General features: G+C 56.4%; 1 protein-coding gene across 11 annotated transcripts in view; it reads right to left on the bottom strand.

The window, feature by feature from the left end:
* FAM193A (family with sequence similarity 193 member A) overlaps positions 1 to 14,426 on the bottom strand; it is a 146,817-nt gene that overhangs the window by 41,890 nt on the left and 90,501 nt on the right. For all 11 annotated transcript variants that reach the window (XR_015165068.1, XM_086404530.1, XM_086404521.1 and 8 more), the window contains 3 exons: positions 11,315 to 11,439; positions 7,848 to 7,995; positions 1,225 to 1,302 (listed from right to left, as the gene is read on the bottom strand). Coding sequence is in view for 10 of the 11 variants with exons in the window: in XM_086404530.1 (XP_086260656.1) it covers positions 1,225 to 1,302; positions 7,848 to 7,995; positions 11,315 to 11,439 (351 nt within the window). In the remaining variant the exon portion in view is untranslated. The remainder of the gene's footprint in view (positions 1 to 1,224; positions 1,303 to 7,847; positions 7,996 to 11,314; positions 11,440 to 14,426) is intronic.

Genomic DNA, 14,426 nt, shown 5'->3' with positions numbered 1-14,426 from the left:
GCTGGGAAGGGGGGCAGACGAGCAGTGTGTGGTGCAGGCAGGGAGAGGCCCGGACAGAGGTCAGGGGGCTGAGTCCACCAGGCGCCTCAGCAGCACACACCCTGTGACGCCCTCATGGGGGACACCCAGCCCTTGCCCTGGCCCTCCGGTGGGCTGGGGACTCGCAGCCCCCAGGAGATAATCACTGCCCCCAGGAGCTTAGATTCTGGACGAAGAAAGAAGCGAGAAACCAAACTTCAGGGGAAACCACAAGGTACAGGAGCTCAGCAGCTCTGCTGGGGAGGTGGGGAGGCCGCCGGGGTGCGCCAGGCCTGAGCACGGTGCAGGAGGCAGCGTGGACGCCGCTGTCCGGGCACGGGGAGCCCAGGCCAGCAGGAGCGCCGAGCACCGCCCTGAGCCCCCAGGCTACGCAGACACTGTCCACACGGGGCAGGATGGCAGCTGGCCAGGCAGCACACGTGGTGCCGGCAGGGGGAGCAAGGCCGCTGCAGAGCGCACCAGCCGTGCCTGGAGAAGCAGTGGGCCTGGGGGCCACCGAGGAGGCAGCGCCTCACCTCCCGCCGGGGCAGGCATGCCTCTGTGTTTCAGAAAAGGGGCCCACGGACCAGCTTGGGCACAGGCATGGGTGGCGCCCGTCTGACGCAGGCCACGCGCTGAGTGCAGAGCACAGGTGCCCTGTCTACCCGCGCTGCCCAGAAGGGACCACGGGCGGGAGGGGAGCGGAGGCCAAGGGCTTTCACTGCGAGAGCAGCCAGCAGACACCGGCGCAGGCACCGGGCCGAGCGGGCAAGTCTCCTGGTGAAGTAATGGCCCCAAGACCAGCATGCCGGGCCGGGGAGTGCCGCCAAGGTGGCGGGCAGGGCGGGGAGAGCCTGCGGCAGGAAGGGGCGAGCCGGGAGGGCAGCAGCCGCGAGACAGCACAGTCCTGGCACACGAGGATTGGACCCGGCCTGGCCCTGGGTCCTCACTGTGCGTCGCCCCTGGAAGGGAATCCGGAGACGCAGCACCCACCCAGGAGGAGCCCGTGGGGACACGGGGAGGCTGTGGGCCGGGAGAGCCACTCCATAAACACTGTGTCCCTGGAGGAGTACAGAGACGAGGAAGCGGAAAGGAGAACCAGCCTGCAAACAGGTCTGCCGAGCAAGACGTGCAAGGTGGGCTCCGCAGCCCTTTGCTCTGCAGCGAACAGCTTCACTCCGACAACGCCCTCCCACCCACACGCACCTGCTCTTCGATGAACCGCCTCTGCTTAAAGAGCTCCCAGTCCTCCGTCAGCATGCGCTGCTTGGTCTTCATTGTCATCTACGTGGAATGCACGGGGGATGCAAAGACAGAAAGTCTGAGTACCAGCAAGAGCCACCAGGACACTTTCGAGGGGAGACTTTTAATGATGCGAGAGACCGCGTGTGGAGACAGGAGAAGCTCCAACTACAGAAAGGTCACCGGACTCGCCGCCTCGGCGCTCACACTGACTCACTCAGAGTCTCCACAGTTGTCGTGCACGGAAATCAGATGAATCACACCAAAGAGAAACTGAGAGACCAGAGATGGGCCCGCCAACACGGGGGGAGACGCTCCCCACTCGCTGAGTGCCAGGGTGGGCGCCAGGGCTGCTGTCTGGCCATGAGCCTCAGCCCAAGACGAGCACATCCCGGAGCCGGATGGCGGTGACCACCACAAGAGTGAGCGCGGCTGGCACAGCGGCACCGCAGACTCGCAAACTGCAAGGGCGGCCCGGTCTGAGGAGGCAGACTTGACCACAACAAGTAAGAAACTGGGGGAACAGGAATTAGGAACGGGCTCAAGGCACTGACTTACGTGAAGGAGGAGACTATGAAATGACTAAGTGATAATCATATAGACGTATTCTTACAAATTATTAAAAGCTGAAGCATGACCGCTGAAAGGAAGGAATGGGATACATATCTTCCAAATGATTGGAATACTCGGAGGGGGGCATGTCCTACAAGGAAGGAAGCACCACCCACAGGGGCTCCCCTCCAGCCAACACAGGGCAGCTGCCCAACTGCCTACTAAACAGCCAATCACATCTTCAAGTCAGACAAAAACGACCAATACACCCTCCAAATGAAACAAGCATAACTTAATACAAAACTTCAACTAGTAAGGAAGTAAAGGCAAAAGCTGAAATTACTGGAAAAAGCCAGAAGTAAATGTGATCAGTAAACCCAAAAGTTGGTTCTCTGAACTTCCTGCCAGGCTGAACAAGGGAAGAAATGAACCACAGACACGGCGGGAGTGAGCACGGACACGGACACACAGGAAGGGGCTTTTCTGCAACAGGAGGACACGCGAGCACGGGATGCCTCTCAACGAAAGAAGAGCTGCACAGGCGGCTCTGCACGTTGTGCTTCAGAAGTCGAGTCGATGCACTGACGTTCCAAACAATACAGACTTCCGGCAGCTGGGGTGGCGGGCGTGTAGGGCGTGGGCAGGGCTGGGGGGAGGCATGGGCAGGGCTGGGGGGAGGCCACGGGCACAGCTGGGGGAAGGCCGGGGGCACAGCTAGGGGGAGGGATGGGCAGAGCTGGGGGGAGGCCACAGGCACAGCTGGGGGGAGGCCGGGGGCACAGCTAGGGGGAGGCATGGGCAGAGCTGGCGGGAGGCCACGGGCACAGCTTGTGCATGAAGGCCGTGGGCAGAGCTGGGGGGAGGCCGTGGGCAGAGCTGGGGCACCGGGAGCACTGCCTGCCGCCTGCCTGGCCTCCTGCCCGGCCCCCTCAGCGCTCTCTCTGCGGCCTGAAGCCAGAGGGAGGGAACGGACCGTCCTGCAGCCGTCAAGTCCCCACTGCTGTCAAGTATCCCTGAGCACAGCTTACACCCACCCCTGTATCTGAAGGATGTGGATAATTTCCCAGGCAAATATCAATTTGTAAAACTCACTTAAGAAGCAAAAATCCCCAAACAGGCTCATAAACACAGTGTTTATTGAAAAGGCAGTAAAAAACATTGAGTCCCTCTTCCTCCTCCTGCAACAATGAACCAGGTCCCAGAGCTTCAGGTCGGGATCTACTAGTCTATCCTTCTCCTTCATGGAGCAGGAAGGTTAACTACTCCTGAAAACCGAAAACAAAAGGGAAGCTCTTCCATTCATACTGTGAGATCAGCATGAGCTTTATACAAAACAAACAGGACCTGAAAGACGGAAACTCAGTAACACCTCAGAACACAGACGCAGTGATAAAGACCCTCAACAGAATACCTAATAATGGATTAAACAATAGTATATACTCTAGTAGGGCTTAATTCCAGGAGTGCAATATCTCAAAATTAGGAAGCCTAATGTAATTCAACACTAGAACTGGACATGGAACAGCTGAATGGTTCAAAACTGGGAAAGGAGCATGTCAAAGCTGTATATTGTCACCCTACTTATTTAACTTATATGCAGAGTACATCATGCGAAATGCTCGGTTGGATGAAGCACAAGCTGGAATCAAGATTGCTTGGAGAAACATCAATAACCTCAGATATGCAGATGACATCACTTTAATGGCAGAAAGCAAAGCGGAACTAAAGAACCTCTTGATGAAGGTGAAAGAGGAGAGTGAAAATGCTGGCTTAAAACTCAGCATTCAAAAAATGAAGACAATGGCATCCGGTTGCATCATTTCATAGCAAATAAACGGGGTAAAAGTGCAAACAGTGACAGATTTCATTTTTGTGGGGGGCTCCAAAATCACTGTGGACAGTGACTGAAACTATGAAATTAAAAAACACTTGCTCCTTGGAAGAAAACCTATGACCAACCTAGACAGCATATTAAAAAGCAGAGACATTATTTTGCCGACAAAGGTCCGTCTAGTCACAGCGATGGTTTTTCCAGTAGTCATGTCTGGATGTGAGAGTTGGACCATAAGGAAGGCTGAGCACCGAAGAATTGATGCTTTTGAACTGTGGTGTTGGAGAAGACTCTCGAGAGTCCTTTGGACTGCAAGGAAAACCAAGCAGTCCATCCTAAAGGAAATCAGTCCTGGGTGTTCTTTGGAAGGACTGATGCTAAAGCTCAAACTCCAATACTTTGGCCACCTGATGCAAAGAGCTGACTCATTTGAAAAGACCCTGATGCTGAGAAAGACTGAAGGCGGGAGGAAAAGGGGACGACAGAGGATGAGATGGCTGGATGGCATCTATTTGGAACTAGTCTGTTGTTCCATGTCCAGTTCAAACTGTTGCTTCCTAACCTGCATAAAGGTTTCTCAAGAGGCAGGTCAGGTGGTCTGGTAGTCCCATCTCTTTCAGAATTTTCCACAGTTTATTGTGATCCACACAGTCAAAGGCTTTGGCATAATCAATAAAGCAGAAATAAGATGGTTTTCTGGAACTCTCTTGCTTTTTCGATGATCCAGGGGATGTTGGCAATTTGATCTCTGGTTCCTCTACCTTGTCTAAAACCAGCTTGAACATCTGGAAGTTCACGGTTCACGTCCTGTTGAAGCCTGGCTTGGAGAATTTTGAGCATTACTTTGCTAGCGTGTGAGATGAGCGCAATTGTGCAGTAGTTTGAACATTCTTTGGCATTGCCTTTCTTTGGGATTGGAATAGAAACTAACCTTTTCCAGTCGTGTGGCCACTGCTGAGTTTTCCAAATTGGCTGGCATATTGAGTGCAGCACTTTCACAGCATCATCATCTAGGATTTGAAATAGCTCAGCTGGAATTCCATCACCTCCACTAGCTGTGTTTGTAGTGATGCTTCCTGAGGCCCACTGGCTTCGCATTCCAGAATGTCTGGCTCTAGGTGAGTGATCACACCATCCTGATTATCTGGGTTGTGAAGATCTTTTTTGTACAGTTTTCTTGTGTATTCTTGCCACTTCCTCTTAGTATCTTCTGCTTCTGTTAGGTCCATAATATTTCTGTTCTTTATTGAGCTCATCTTTGTATGAAATATTCCCTTGGTATCTCTAATTTTCTTGAAGAGATCTCTAGTCTTTCCCATTCTATTGTTTTCCTCTATTTTTTGCACCGATGACTGAGGAAGGCTTTCTTATCTGTCCTTGCTCTTCTTTGGAACTCCACATTCAGATGCTTATATCTTTCCTTTTCTCCTTTGTTTTTCGCTTCTCTTCTTTTCTCAGCTATTTGTAAGGCCTCCCCAGACAGTCATTTGGTCATAGCAAACACCCTCTTCCAACAACACAAGAGAAGACTCTACACATGGACATCACCAGACGGTCAACAACAAAATCAGCTTGATTATATCTTTTGCAGCCAAAGATGAAGAAGCTCTATACACTCAGCAAAAACAAGACCAGGAGCTGAATGTGGCTCAGATCATGAACTCCTTCTTGCCAAATTCAGACTTAAAGAAAGTAGGGAAAACCACTAGACCATTCAGGTATGACCTAAATCAAATCCATTATGATTATTCACTGGAAATGGGAAACAGATTTAAGGGACTAGATCTCATAGATACAGTGCCTGATGGACTATGGATGGAGGTTCCTGACGTTGTACAGGAGACAGGGATCAAGACCATCCCCAAGAAAAAGAAATGCAAAAAAGCAAAACGGCTGTCTGAGGAGGCCTTACAAATAGCTGTGAAAAGAAGAGAAGCGAAAAGCAAAGGAGAAAAAGGAAGACATACCCATATAGACCTTTAAACATGCTGAATCCTGCTTGTGCGTGTCCTGTTGAGGGTTCTGCATCGACACTCGTTACAGAACTAGCATGTCCTGTTGAGGATTCTGCATCGATGCTCATTACAGAACTAGCGTGTCCTGTTGAGGATTCTGCATCGACACTCGTTGCAGAACTATAGTTTTGGTCTGTAGTTTTCTTGTAGTGTCTTTGGCATCAGAATGAGTTAGGAAGTGTTTCTTCCCTTTTAGTTTTCTGGAAAACTCTAAGAAGGGTGGGTATTAATTCTTAAACGTTTCCTAGAATTCACCTGTGAAGCCGCTGGGTCCTGAAATTTTCTTTGTTGGGAGATTTTTGATTACTGACCCAATATCCTCACTAGTTATAGGTTTACTGAGTTTCCCCACTTTCTCATGATTTAAGGTCTCGCTGGTCCTGTGTTTCTGAGTTTGTCCATTTTGTCTAGGTCATGCACCCTGTTGGCTCGCAGGGTCCTCAGGCTGCCCTGCATCTCCTGCAGGGGTCCGGCCTGGTCGGAGTTGCCCTGGAGACCCCGCAGCCCTCACATCCGGACTCCAGGAGTCTGACTACAACTGTCCTCAGTACAGGCTTCTCAGTGACAGCCTGTGAACTTCTGCCGCCAGTCTTTCAGCTCCTGGCCAGCCCTCCGGTGGATTCGCCAGGGAGCAGCGTTTCTGCCTACAGGTCTGTCACGACTGCAGATTCTCACAGGACCAAGAGGCAAGCCGAGGGAGAACGCCAGCACCACCGGCCAGGATCACAGCGCACAGAGCCGGGGCGCCGTCGGACGGACGGTGTGCCGCTGTCCTCGCAGCAGCCTATCGTCCACATGGACCCAGAAGGTTCTCAGGGAACACCCACGGGGCTTGTGGGGTTTCAGACTGTCCAAATGCAGCTCTGGAGTCCAGAGCACCCTGAAGAGGGGCCCTACCTGAGGAGGGGAACCTGGCCTCAGATAGCTGAGCCCCACACTCGCTCGCAGCCCTGTGCTGGGAGGCATGGTGGGTCCCCACAACCCACACTCCCCTAGCCCAGAGAGCAGGCTCCTCAGAGAAGGTGGCGAGCATGCATGGGGTGGGCTGTGCTCGTCCCCTTGGCCTGACTCAGCTGCTGGAGGTCCGGATGAAGGCTGCCTAGGGAGGGCAGTGGGAGGGCAGCAGCATCTGCCAAATGCACCTCAGCCAGGCAACGTGGGCCAGCCCCACCCATAGGGGCTGAAGCTGAGGGGTCAGGAATCAGCGACAAGCACAGCTGGAGAACAAGTGTCACATGAAGAAAACCCCAAACCACCACTGCCCTCTGCGGGAAGCACAGGACAGTGGGCAGCGCGTCACAAGCACAGAGCAACTCCCGAGGCCACACGCCAGGGGCGCACGGGCTGCGAAGAGGTCAGGTACGGCTGCACAGAACAAGCCGCCCCAGCCAAGCTTGGCTCAGCAGCGCCGATCCAGAAGGTTGCCAGCAGCACCGGTGGGCGGACAGCCCGACCACACGGGGGAGGACGGGGAGGAGAACTTTCCCATGTCCTGAACGAGACAGCCCCTGTGAATAGGACGGTCCCTGAGGCCGCAAGACTCCTGGGACTCCACGAAACATGGAGAGGCTGGAACAAATGGCGACCCGGGAACGTGTCCGACCCTTCCTGTGTCTCAACCCCTCATCTGGCTCAGGCAGCAGCTCTGAGACCAAGGACCACAGCAGAGGCCAGGCGGCATTCACGGTCGTGTTTGGAGACAGACACTAGCCCAGCGCACATCTTCAGCCAGAACCAAAGGCGCGTCTCCCCATGGCCTCAGAGGTGCGCCCTGAGCTCCGTCACGGCTTCCCTCAGCCCTCACCCCGTGCCCTCGGGAAAGCTCCGTGTCGAGCACCTCCCCGCTCCCACCGCCCAGGTGAGGCAGGCAGCCGGCTCGTGCTGCCAGACAGGCTGGGGCACAGGGGCCTGTGCCCTGCCTCCCCACGCTGGACCCGCCGGCGTGCCCCAGGCCTGTGCTCCCATTCAGACGCGGCAGCGTGGGTGGACGAGGGGCGCTGTGGGTCCCTCGGGCGTGCGCCCCCAGGCTCCGGACGGCAAGTGTCAGTTCCCGAGGGCCGGAGCGGCTCCCAGAGGCCCCGCAGGCCGCACGGAGCCTGGGCGCCCCTCTTGCCCCGCCCCCGCCCCGGGCCCCCCAACCCCCAGCGTCCACAGGCACGCCCCCTGGCACGCCCCTCGCGGGCACCCACCTGCTCGTCCACGTAGGCGTCAATCCTCTTCTGGCACTGCAGCCACTCGGCGGCCACGGCGCGCAGCTCCTCCTCGGAGCGCTGGAACCGCTGCAGCAGCGCGCTGTACGTGTCCTCGCAGCAGCCGTCGTGCGTCGTGGTCCCCAGCCTGCGGACAGAGGCCTGTGACCGCCCTGCTAGCACCTTCCCTCCCGAGGCGGCGGGGGCCCCCACTGCACCGCCCCAAGCCTGCTGCCCAGCACGTGCAAGATATAGGCCAAGCGCCCAGAGCCGAGTCTGGCCGAAAGAAGCAGCTCAGACAAGGAACAGATCTGATAAAAAAATGAGTGGTGAGGGACGCTGCTCTAAAAAGACTAAGGCCCAGAGACGCATTCACAACAAGTGGGCTGGAAAAGGATTCCTGCCCGTTCAGATACACTGATCCAGAGAAAACACAACATTTAATAAGAAATACAAACTCTGGGCCAGGCTTTCACATTAAGTACAACAGGAAATTCAATTCAAAAAAGTACAATTACAGTTTCATTTATTCTCTACCATACCTTGTTAAGAAAGATGGTAAGACGACAAATGAGAGAATTAACAGAAAACAAAAGACAGATAGCAGGTAAACAGCTGGATTTCTGAAGAAGGAGGCACTTGGGAGCGCGGGGAGGGGGCAGCTCGTCTTATGAGGCAGGCTGTCTTCAGAAACCGTTCGTTTTCCTAATCTCTGAACATGTCAACATCTGAGCCAAAATAACGGTAATAAAGACCTCCTAACAAGGAATTTCTAAATCCAAACCAACACTTATAACTGCTCAGGAGCACAGGCTGGTGTGCAGGGTTAATATCAGTGCTGTTTACACAGAAGAACTGGAAGCTGCCCACTGGGGTCAGAGCCCTACACCACACGGGGCTTCCCAGACTCTGAGAGATACCGACCTGCTTACGCCCAAACGCACATACACGCACTCACACATGCGTCCGAAATGGAAATGCTCCCACGTGAAGCAGAGCTAGGGCTATGCCATGTTCAAAATGCGTGTGTGTGCTGGGGCGGAGTGAGGCGTGGACGCTGGAAAAAAGTCTGGAAGCAACACCAAATTTTTTACGGTACTACTTTTCATCATGACTTCCTGTTTTCAGAACTTTATTTCTGAATTCCAGATTGCAATGGCAACCTAATGATTTTGTAATTAAAACAAACAACGTGACTGAAAAACGAGCAGGGTTCCACGGGTGCAGACAGCGCCCTCTCCCCGCTGGTGTCCACTGTGTGGAGACGCACACCGCGTGGACAGGGTCCTGTGTGCTGCAGCGTCTGCATGGGTCCCGCGCATTGGAGGGAGACACAGAAACCCACGTCCCTGACAAGCTGTGCAGCAAAGGGCAGGCCGGGAGCCCGCTGGAACCACGGCGGCCCTGCGACGCCAGGGCTCACACCCCAGGACTGCCCTCCTAAGGCTGCGCCTGGCCCCAGGACACATCGCTCTTCAGCGCCCTGACCCCCAGGCCTCGCCAAGGCGGCTCTGGGCTCCGTAGAGCACATGGGCACCCAGGGGAGAGCGTGGCAGCCCGTGAGGCAGTGACGTGGTCCTCCTGGGCCTCTACAGCCCCGTCATCACAGACCCGCCTCCCACGTGGGGCTGCCCTGCCTCCCCTGCGCTGCCCGAGGCCCGAGGCGCTCTCCTGTGCTCCTCTGCAGACCTGCTCAGAGCCAGGGGAGGGCAAAGCAGCTGTGGGTGGGGGCAGGGGTGGTCCTGGACTTCTGAGGGCGCGGGTGGCACTCAGAGCGTGACCGGAAGGCACAGGCTGGAGTGCAGACAGAACAGGAAGCCCCCCGATGGCAGGAAGTGTCCTCAGGGTCAGACAGCATCATCGGTCCAGCACACAGGCCATTCTCTCAACAGTCACTCTGCAAACACAACCACCCCACATAACGGGTGGTGGTATCTACGATGAACAATAATCTATGTGAAACAGTATGTGGTGGGAAGTGAGAAAGAAAACGACATAAAATCACTGTGGGTAAGTTTACTTATTTACAAGCCCAATTAAATATTCCCTTAACGATTAATATGTATTAAAAATAAAGACCAAGTCAAGCCACAGCTCCGGAAACCACCACAAGCTAAGCAGCTGCAGCAGGTTCCTGGCCCCCCGAGGGACAGCAGAGTCTGGTAGGGCGGCCGCTCCATCGCCAACTGCGGCCACACAGACGGGCCAGCTGGGCCCCCAGGGCGTGCACGCTGCATCACCTGGCCCGGCGGCCCTGCAGGACCTGTGGTGCCAGCTCCTCGACAGGCTGACTGCAAGGGGAAGTGGGCAGGGTGGGGCCTGCAGACTAGAGCACCTCAAAAGGAATGGAGGTCAGCATGTTATGGTGACAGAGTCTATCTGGGGCAACAGGGAAGTTTTGGAAATATTGGTGGTGGTCATCCAATCATTATTAAAAATGTAATTACAGCTGCTGAATCACACACTTTAAGAGAATTAATATGCTTTGTGAATTAGACCTCAATAAAGCTCTTAAAAAACATAGGCACAAGGACTTCCCTGACGGCAGAACGGTCAAGAGTCCACCTGCCGATGCAAGGGACACGGGCTTGGTGCCGAGTCCAGGAAGATCCCACATGCCGCAGAGCAACTAAGCCCGCGCACCACCACTCCTGGGCCTGTGCTCGGCAATGAGACGCCCCCTCGACGGGAAGCCTGCGTGCTGCAGCGAAGAGCTGCCCCCGCTCACCGCGGCCGGAGAAAAGCCCGAGTGGCAGGAAGACCCAGTGCGGCCAGAAATAAATGAATAAATTAAAAAACCAAACCAAACCACCGAGACACAGGACCTTCCTGAGTTAAGTCAGTTTCTTTAAATGAGTTAACTTATGAGATCATTTCTATTAAAAAAAAAAAAAAAAGCAAATCAAAAAGCAGGGAAGACTATGTATGGAAATGCACATGAGTAGTGAGGAATAAAGACGGGGGCTTCTCTCCTCCCCATCACCAGAGTGAGGGATCCCGAGCACGGTATGGGACTCCATGCTCGGCACGCCTTATGGAGCTCCGGAGACATGCTGCAGCAGGAAGCCCCGAGCCCGGAGGCGGGGGGCGCGTCTGAGAGACCGGACAGGCGACCGGGCCCCCTCCTGCGCCCCTGGCCCCATCAGCCGACCTCCCTCCCCACCCAAGTGCCACAGAGGGGACCACCCCACGGCCACCGAGCAGAACCCGCGTCTCGTCAAGTAAAGCACCTTGTACCGCAGCTTTCCTTTATCAGGAGAAATCTGTGACGTTAACTCTTAGTCGCATCAATCCTGGGTTTGTTATTCTAAGTTTAACTGTATTACTCTTCGGGTTGTGAGCTTTCTCCCCAAGCGGCATTCTCCCCTAAGCCCTGCACTTTCCTGGCAGAACTGCCGTGGCAGAGGTGTCCAGGCGCACAGCTGCTGCGCCCCAGGGGCAGGACGCACGCGGGGGAGACCGACTACCTGATCTGCGACACCAGGGCTGGCAGGTTGCTCTGGAGAAGCGGCTCGGAGAAGACCAGGTCTTCAAAGAGGTGCTTGTTGTGCAGCTCCCACGTCACCTGGAACTTCTTCAGGTGCTCGTTTTCCTAGTTAATGAGACATACGAGAAGACACGCTGAATTAAAGACTGGAAAACTGGCAGAGCACGCTCTCCCTGACCTCCCACAAACCACGTCCCTCTATGCAGGCCAGAACACCGCGCTCCGAGGGCGGCGAGTCCCTGGGCCTGCAGCCTCCTCCTGACTGACTCAGCAAGACGCACACGGCTGAGGGCGCAGGAGAGAGCTCAGTGCACAGCCAATGGCATCTCTCACCACGGGGCCTTCGAGCCGACTGAGAGCCCTCGCAAACGACTTCACTGCGTACCCACCCTGTGGCGCCCAGGGACGATCCAGAGCCTGTCCAGAGAAGAGCCTGAGGTGAGTCTGACAGACCGAGAACTCCATGCTGGCAACCTCGTGGGGAGGTCAGCTCCTCCTCTCCCTGATGAACGTGGCCACCTCATCCGTTACTTTCCACAACCGCTTTACACACTCAACACCCTTCCGGCCATCAGAGCGAGTGACCTCTAGAGAGAACAGGGGCCCAGGGCTCCGTTCACGTGCTCTGACTGCAACCACACGTTCGTGAACTCGCATGTCGGCCACATGCAGGCTCCCTACGGTGCGTCAGCTCGCACATGGGAAGACGGCCTCCTCTGAGCGACCGACAGCCCCACAGACTTCAGGAGCACGGCACCCCCGTCCCCGCCAGAGCCACGCCTCATGCCACCCACCGACGAGTCTGCTCCCGCTCACTGTTTAGCGTAGCCGAGCAGAAGGGCTGACACTGGGGGACGTCGGGACACGATCTCCCTGCGGACACCCCAGTGTCCTGTGCCCTCACCAGCAGGGGACGGAGGGGCTGAGAGAGCAAGCGAAGGGGAACCGCGCCCGTTCCTGAACCCACACACACCTGCAGAACGATGCTGCAGGCACAAAGGCCTGCTCCGCACGCGCACACAGACGGGCTACACGCTTTGTGAGCGCTCTGGAGCCGCACGGAGCCTCGGCAGGGGCCCTCGGACCCTCACCTCTGTCTGCATTTCCACTGTCGGCTCTCATTGCATGTTTTACCAAAACGCTCCACGCCAGTCTCTCATGCAGTGCCTCTCAGAGCCATTCCCACACCAGAAAGCTGGGCGGGGCTGAGGCCGGGCCTGAGCCTGAATCAGGCACGCTGTGTGAAGACGTGCTCGTCGTGAGTACAGAGCCACAGATGGCGTGGGGACAGCACACACACACTCCTCAGGGACCCCTCCGCACAGGCACCGCGCCAGCTCGGACAGAGACAACGCAGCGGGCCGCAGCTTCCAAGCTCCCAGGGGCAGGGCAGAGGCCCGCGCCCAGGTTGCGACCCGTCCCTGCGACAGAGAGCACAGAGCGAAGGTGGCAGGAGGAGGAGCGAGGGTCCCGGGAGGGTCCCGGAGCCACGGGCGAGCCTGGCTGCTGCATGTTTTCGTGAAGAGGGGATGGTCCCTGCCCGCTGGTCTGAGCGCAGCCCCGAGTTATGCTGGCAGGAACAGGACCAGAGCTCTGGGTTGGGCACATCAGCTAGAGGTGACCAAAGGCGAGGACTGCTGTAGGAAGACACTGGTATTTTTTCAGATCTGAAATTATGCTTCCAGACGAGGCGTGTGAGAGAAACAGCAGACCCCATACTCGTTTCACAATCTCAGATCAACCTGGGACAGCAACGCACACCAGTGAGCAGCACGCCCCACAGCCCACACAGTAACCCTGACCTTGGGGCCGCGGTGCCCCATTCACATGCCGGGCAGCCTGCCAGGGTCTGGGAGGCAGGGCCTGCGGGGGTGTGCGGTCACAGCTGCTGCAGCGACTACGCGGGGGGCGGGGGCGGCAGCAGAGACTCAGTGTGGCTGCACCCAGAGGCCCCAGGAGAGCTCCCAGCCAACTTGGCCCTGGCCCTGGCCCCTCCACCCCAACACTCCCGCCTGTCACTTCCCGCAGACGGTGGGGCTGGGAAGGAGGGCAAGCGTGTGCAGTCACGTCCTAACAGAACTTGAGAAACAGCAGGCTGGTCAAGATCCTGCTGTCCTTGAGAAGGGAGACTCAGGGTTCCCGCCTGTTACAGCTGGGGAGGCATCTCCTGGACAAACGGAGGCACAATGACGCTTCCCAGAAAGTTACATGTGCAGATGCCCTCGACCTCCTGCCGCGGTGCACGTGCTCTGCAGCTCTGGGCTTGCAGAGGGCACTGCCCTGGAGAGGCGGGGTGGCGAGCAGAGGGGGAACAGGCCAGGGGACTCGCGGAGGAGGACCCTCTCGCGGCCAACCACAAAACCCGAGCTTTCAAGCAAAACTCACAACTCCGGCAAACGGACACTTGGCACTGGGCCTGGAAGCTCCTCCGCGTGTAGGGGCCCTTCCGAAGAGGTCAACAGTGACGGCGGCGGGGCTGGTCCACACTGAGGACAGCGCTGCTGAACTGGACACTGAAGACCATCAGGCAGCTCTGCGCAACCCACTCAGTGAACCAGGGATTCCCAAATGATCAAGGTCGGATGCTCAAAAACCACCTGAAGGCTGAGCGACCCCAACAGACGGTGACGGAGCAGAGTCCCCTCGCTCGGGTGACAGTTTCAGGCCCACCTTGCAGCCAACCGCCAAGAAGTACTCGGGCTCTGGTAGACTGCCTCAAAGAATACCCACAATGGACTGAGAAGTCTATGAAAATATTCCTCCCCTTCCCAAGTAAATAGCCGTGTGAGGCCCCATTTTCTTGAAAACTTCAACCGAAACAGCCTGACAAGCTGAGCACAGAGGCAGACACAAGCAAGCGCGCGTGCTCCGTCCAGCCAGACGCCGAGGCGTCCGCTCCGCGCACAGCAGCGCGGCCCTCGGGGCTCCCCCCGCGCAGGAGTGGCAGGCTCTACTGGAGCGAGGCTCGAGGTGGCCCTGGACCCGGAACCCACCTGCAGGACTGGCTTGTTTCTACCGAGGCCTGCCAACTTCAGAGTCACACAGAGACCCTTACGCTCAAGTCTTCAGAACCACCAGTTTTGAAACTGACT

Source organism: Bos grunniens, chromosome 6 (genome assembly GCF_055505025.1).
Source record: "Bos grunniens cultivar Pamir isolate PY7600 chromosome 6, Bosgru_T2T1.0, whole genome shotgun sequence".
Taxonomy (NCBI): domain Eukaryota; kingdom Metazoa; phylum Chordata; class Mammalia; order Artiodactyla; family Bovidae; genus Bos; species Bos grunniens.
This window is presented reverse-complemented; position numbering and strand designations above follow the sequence as displayed.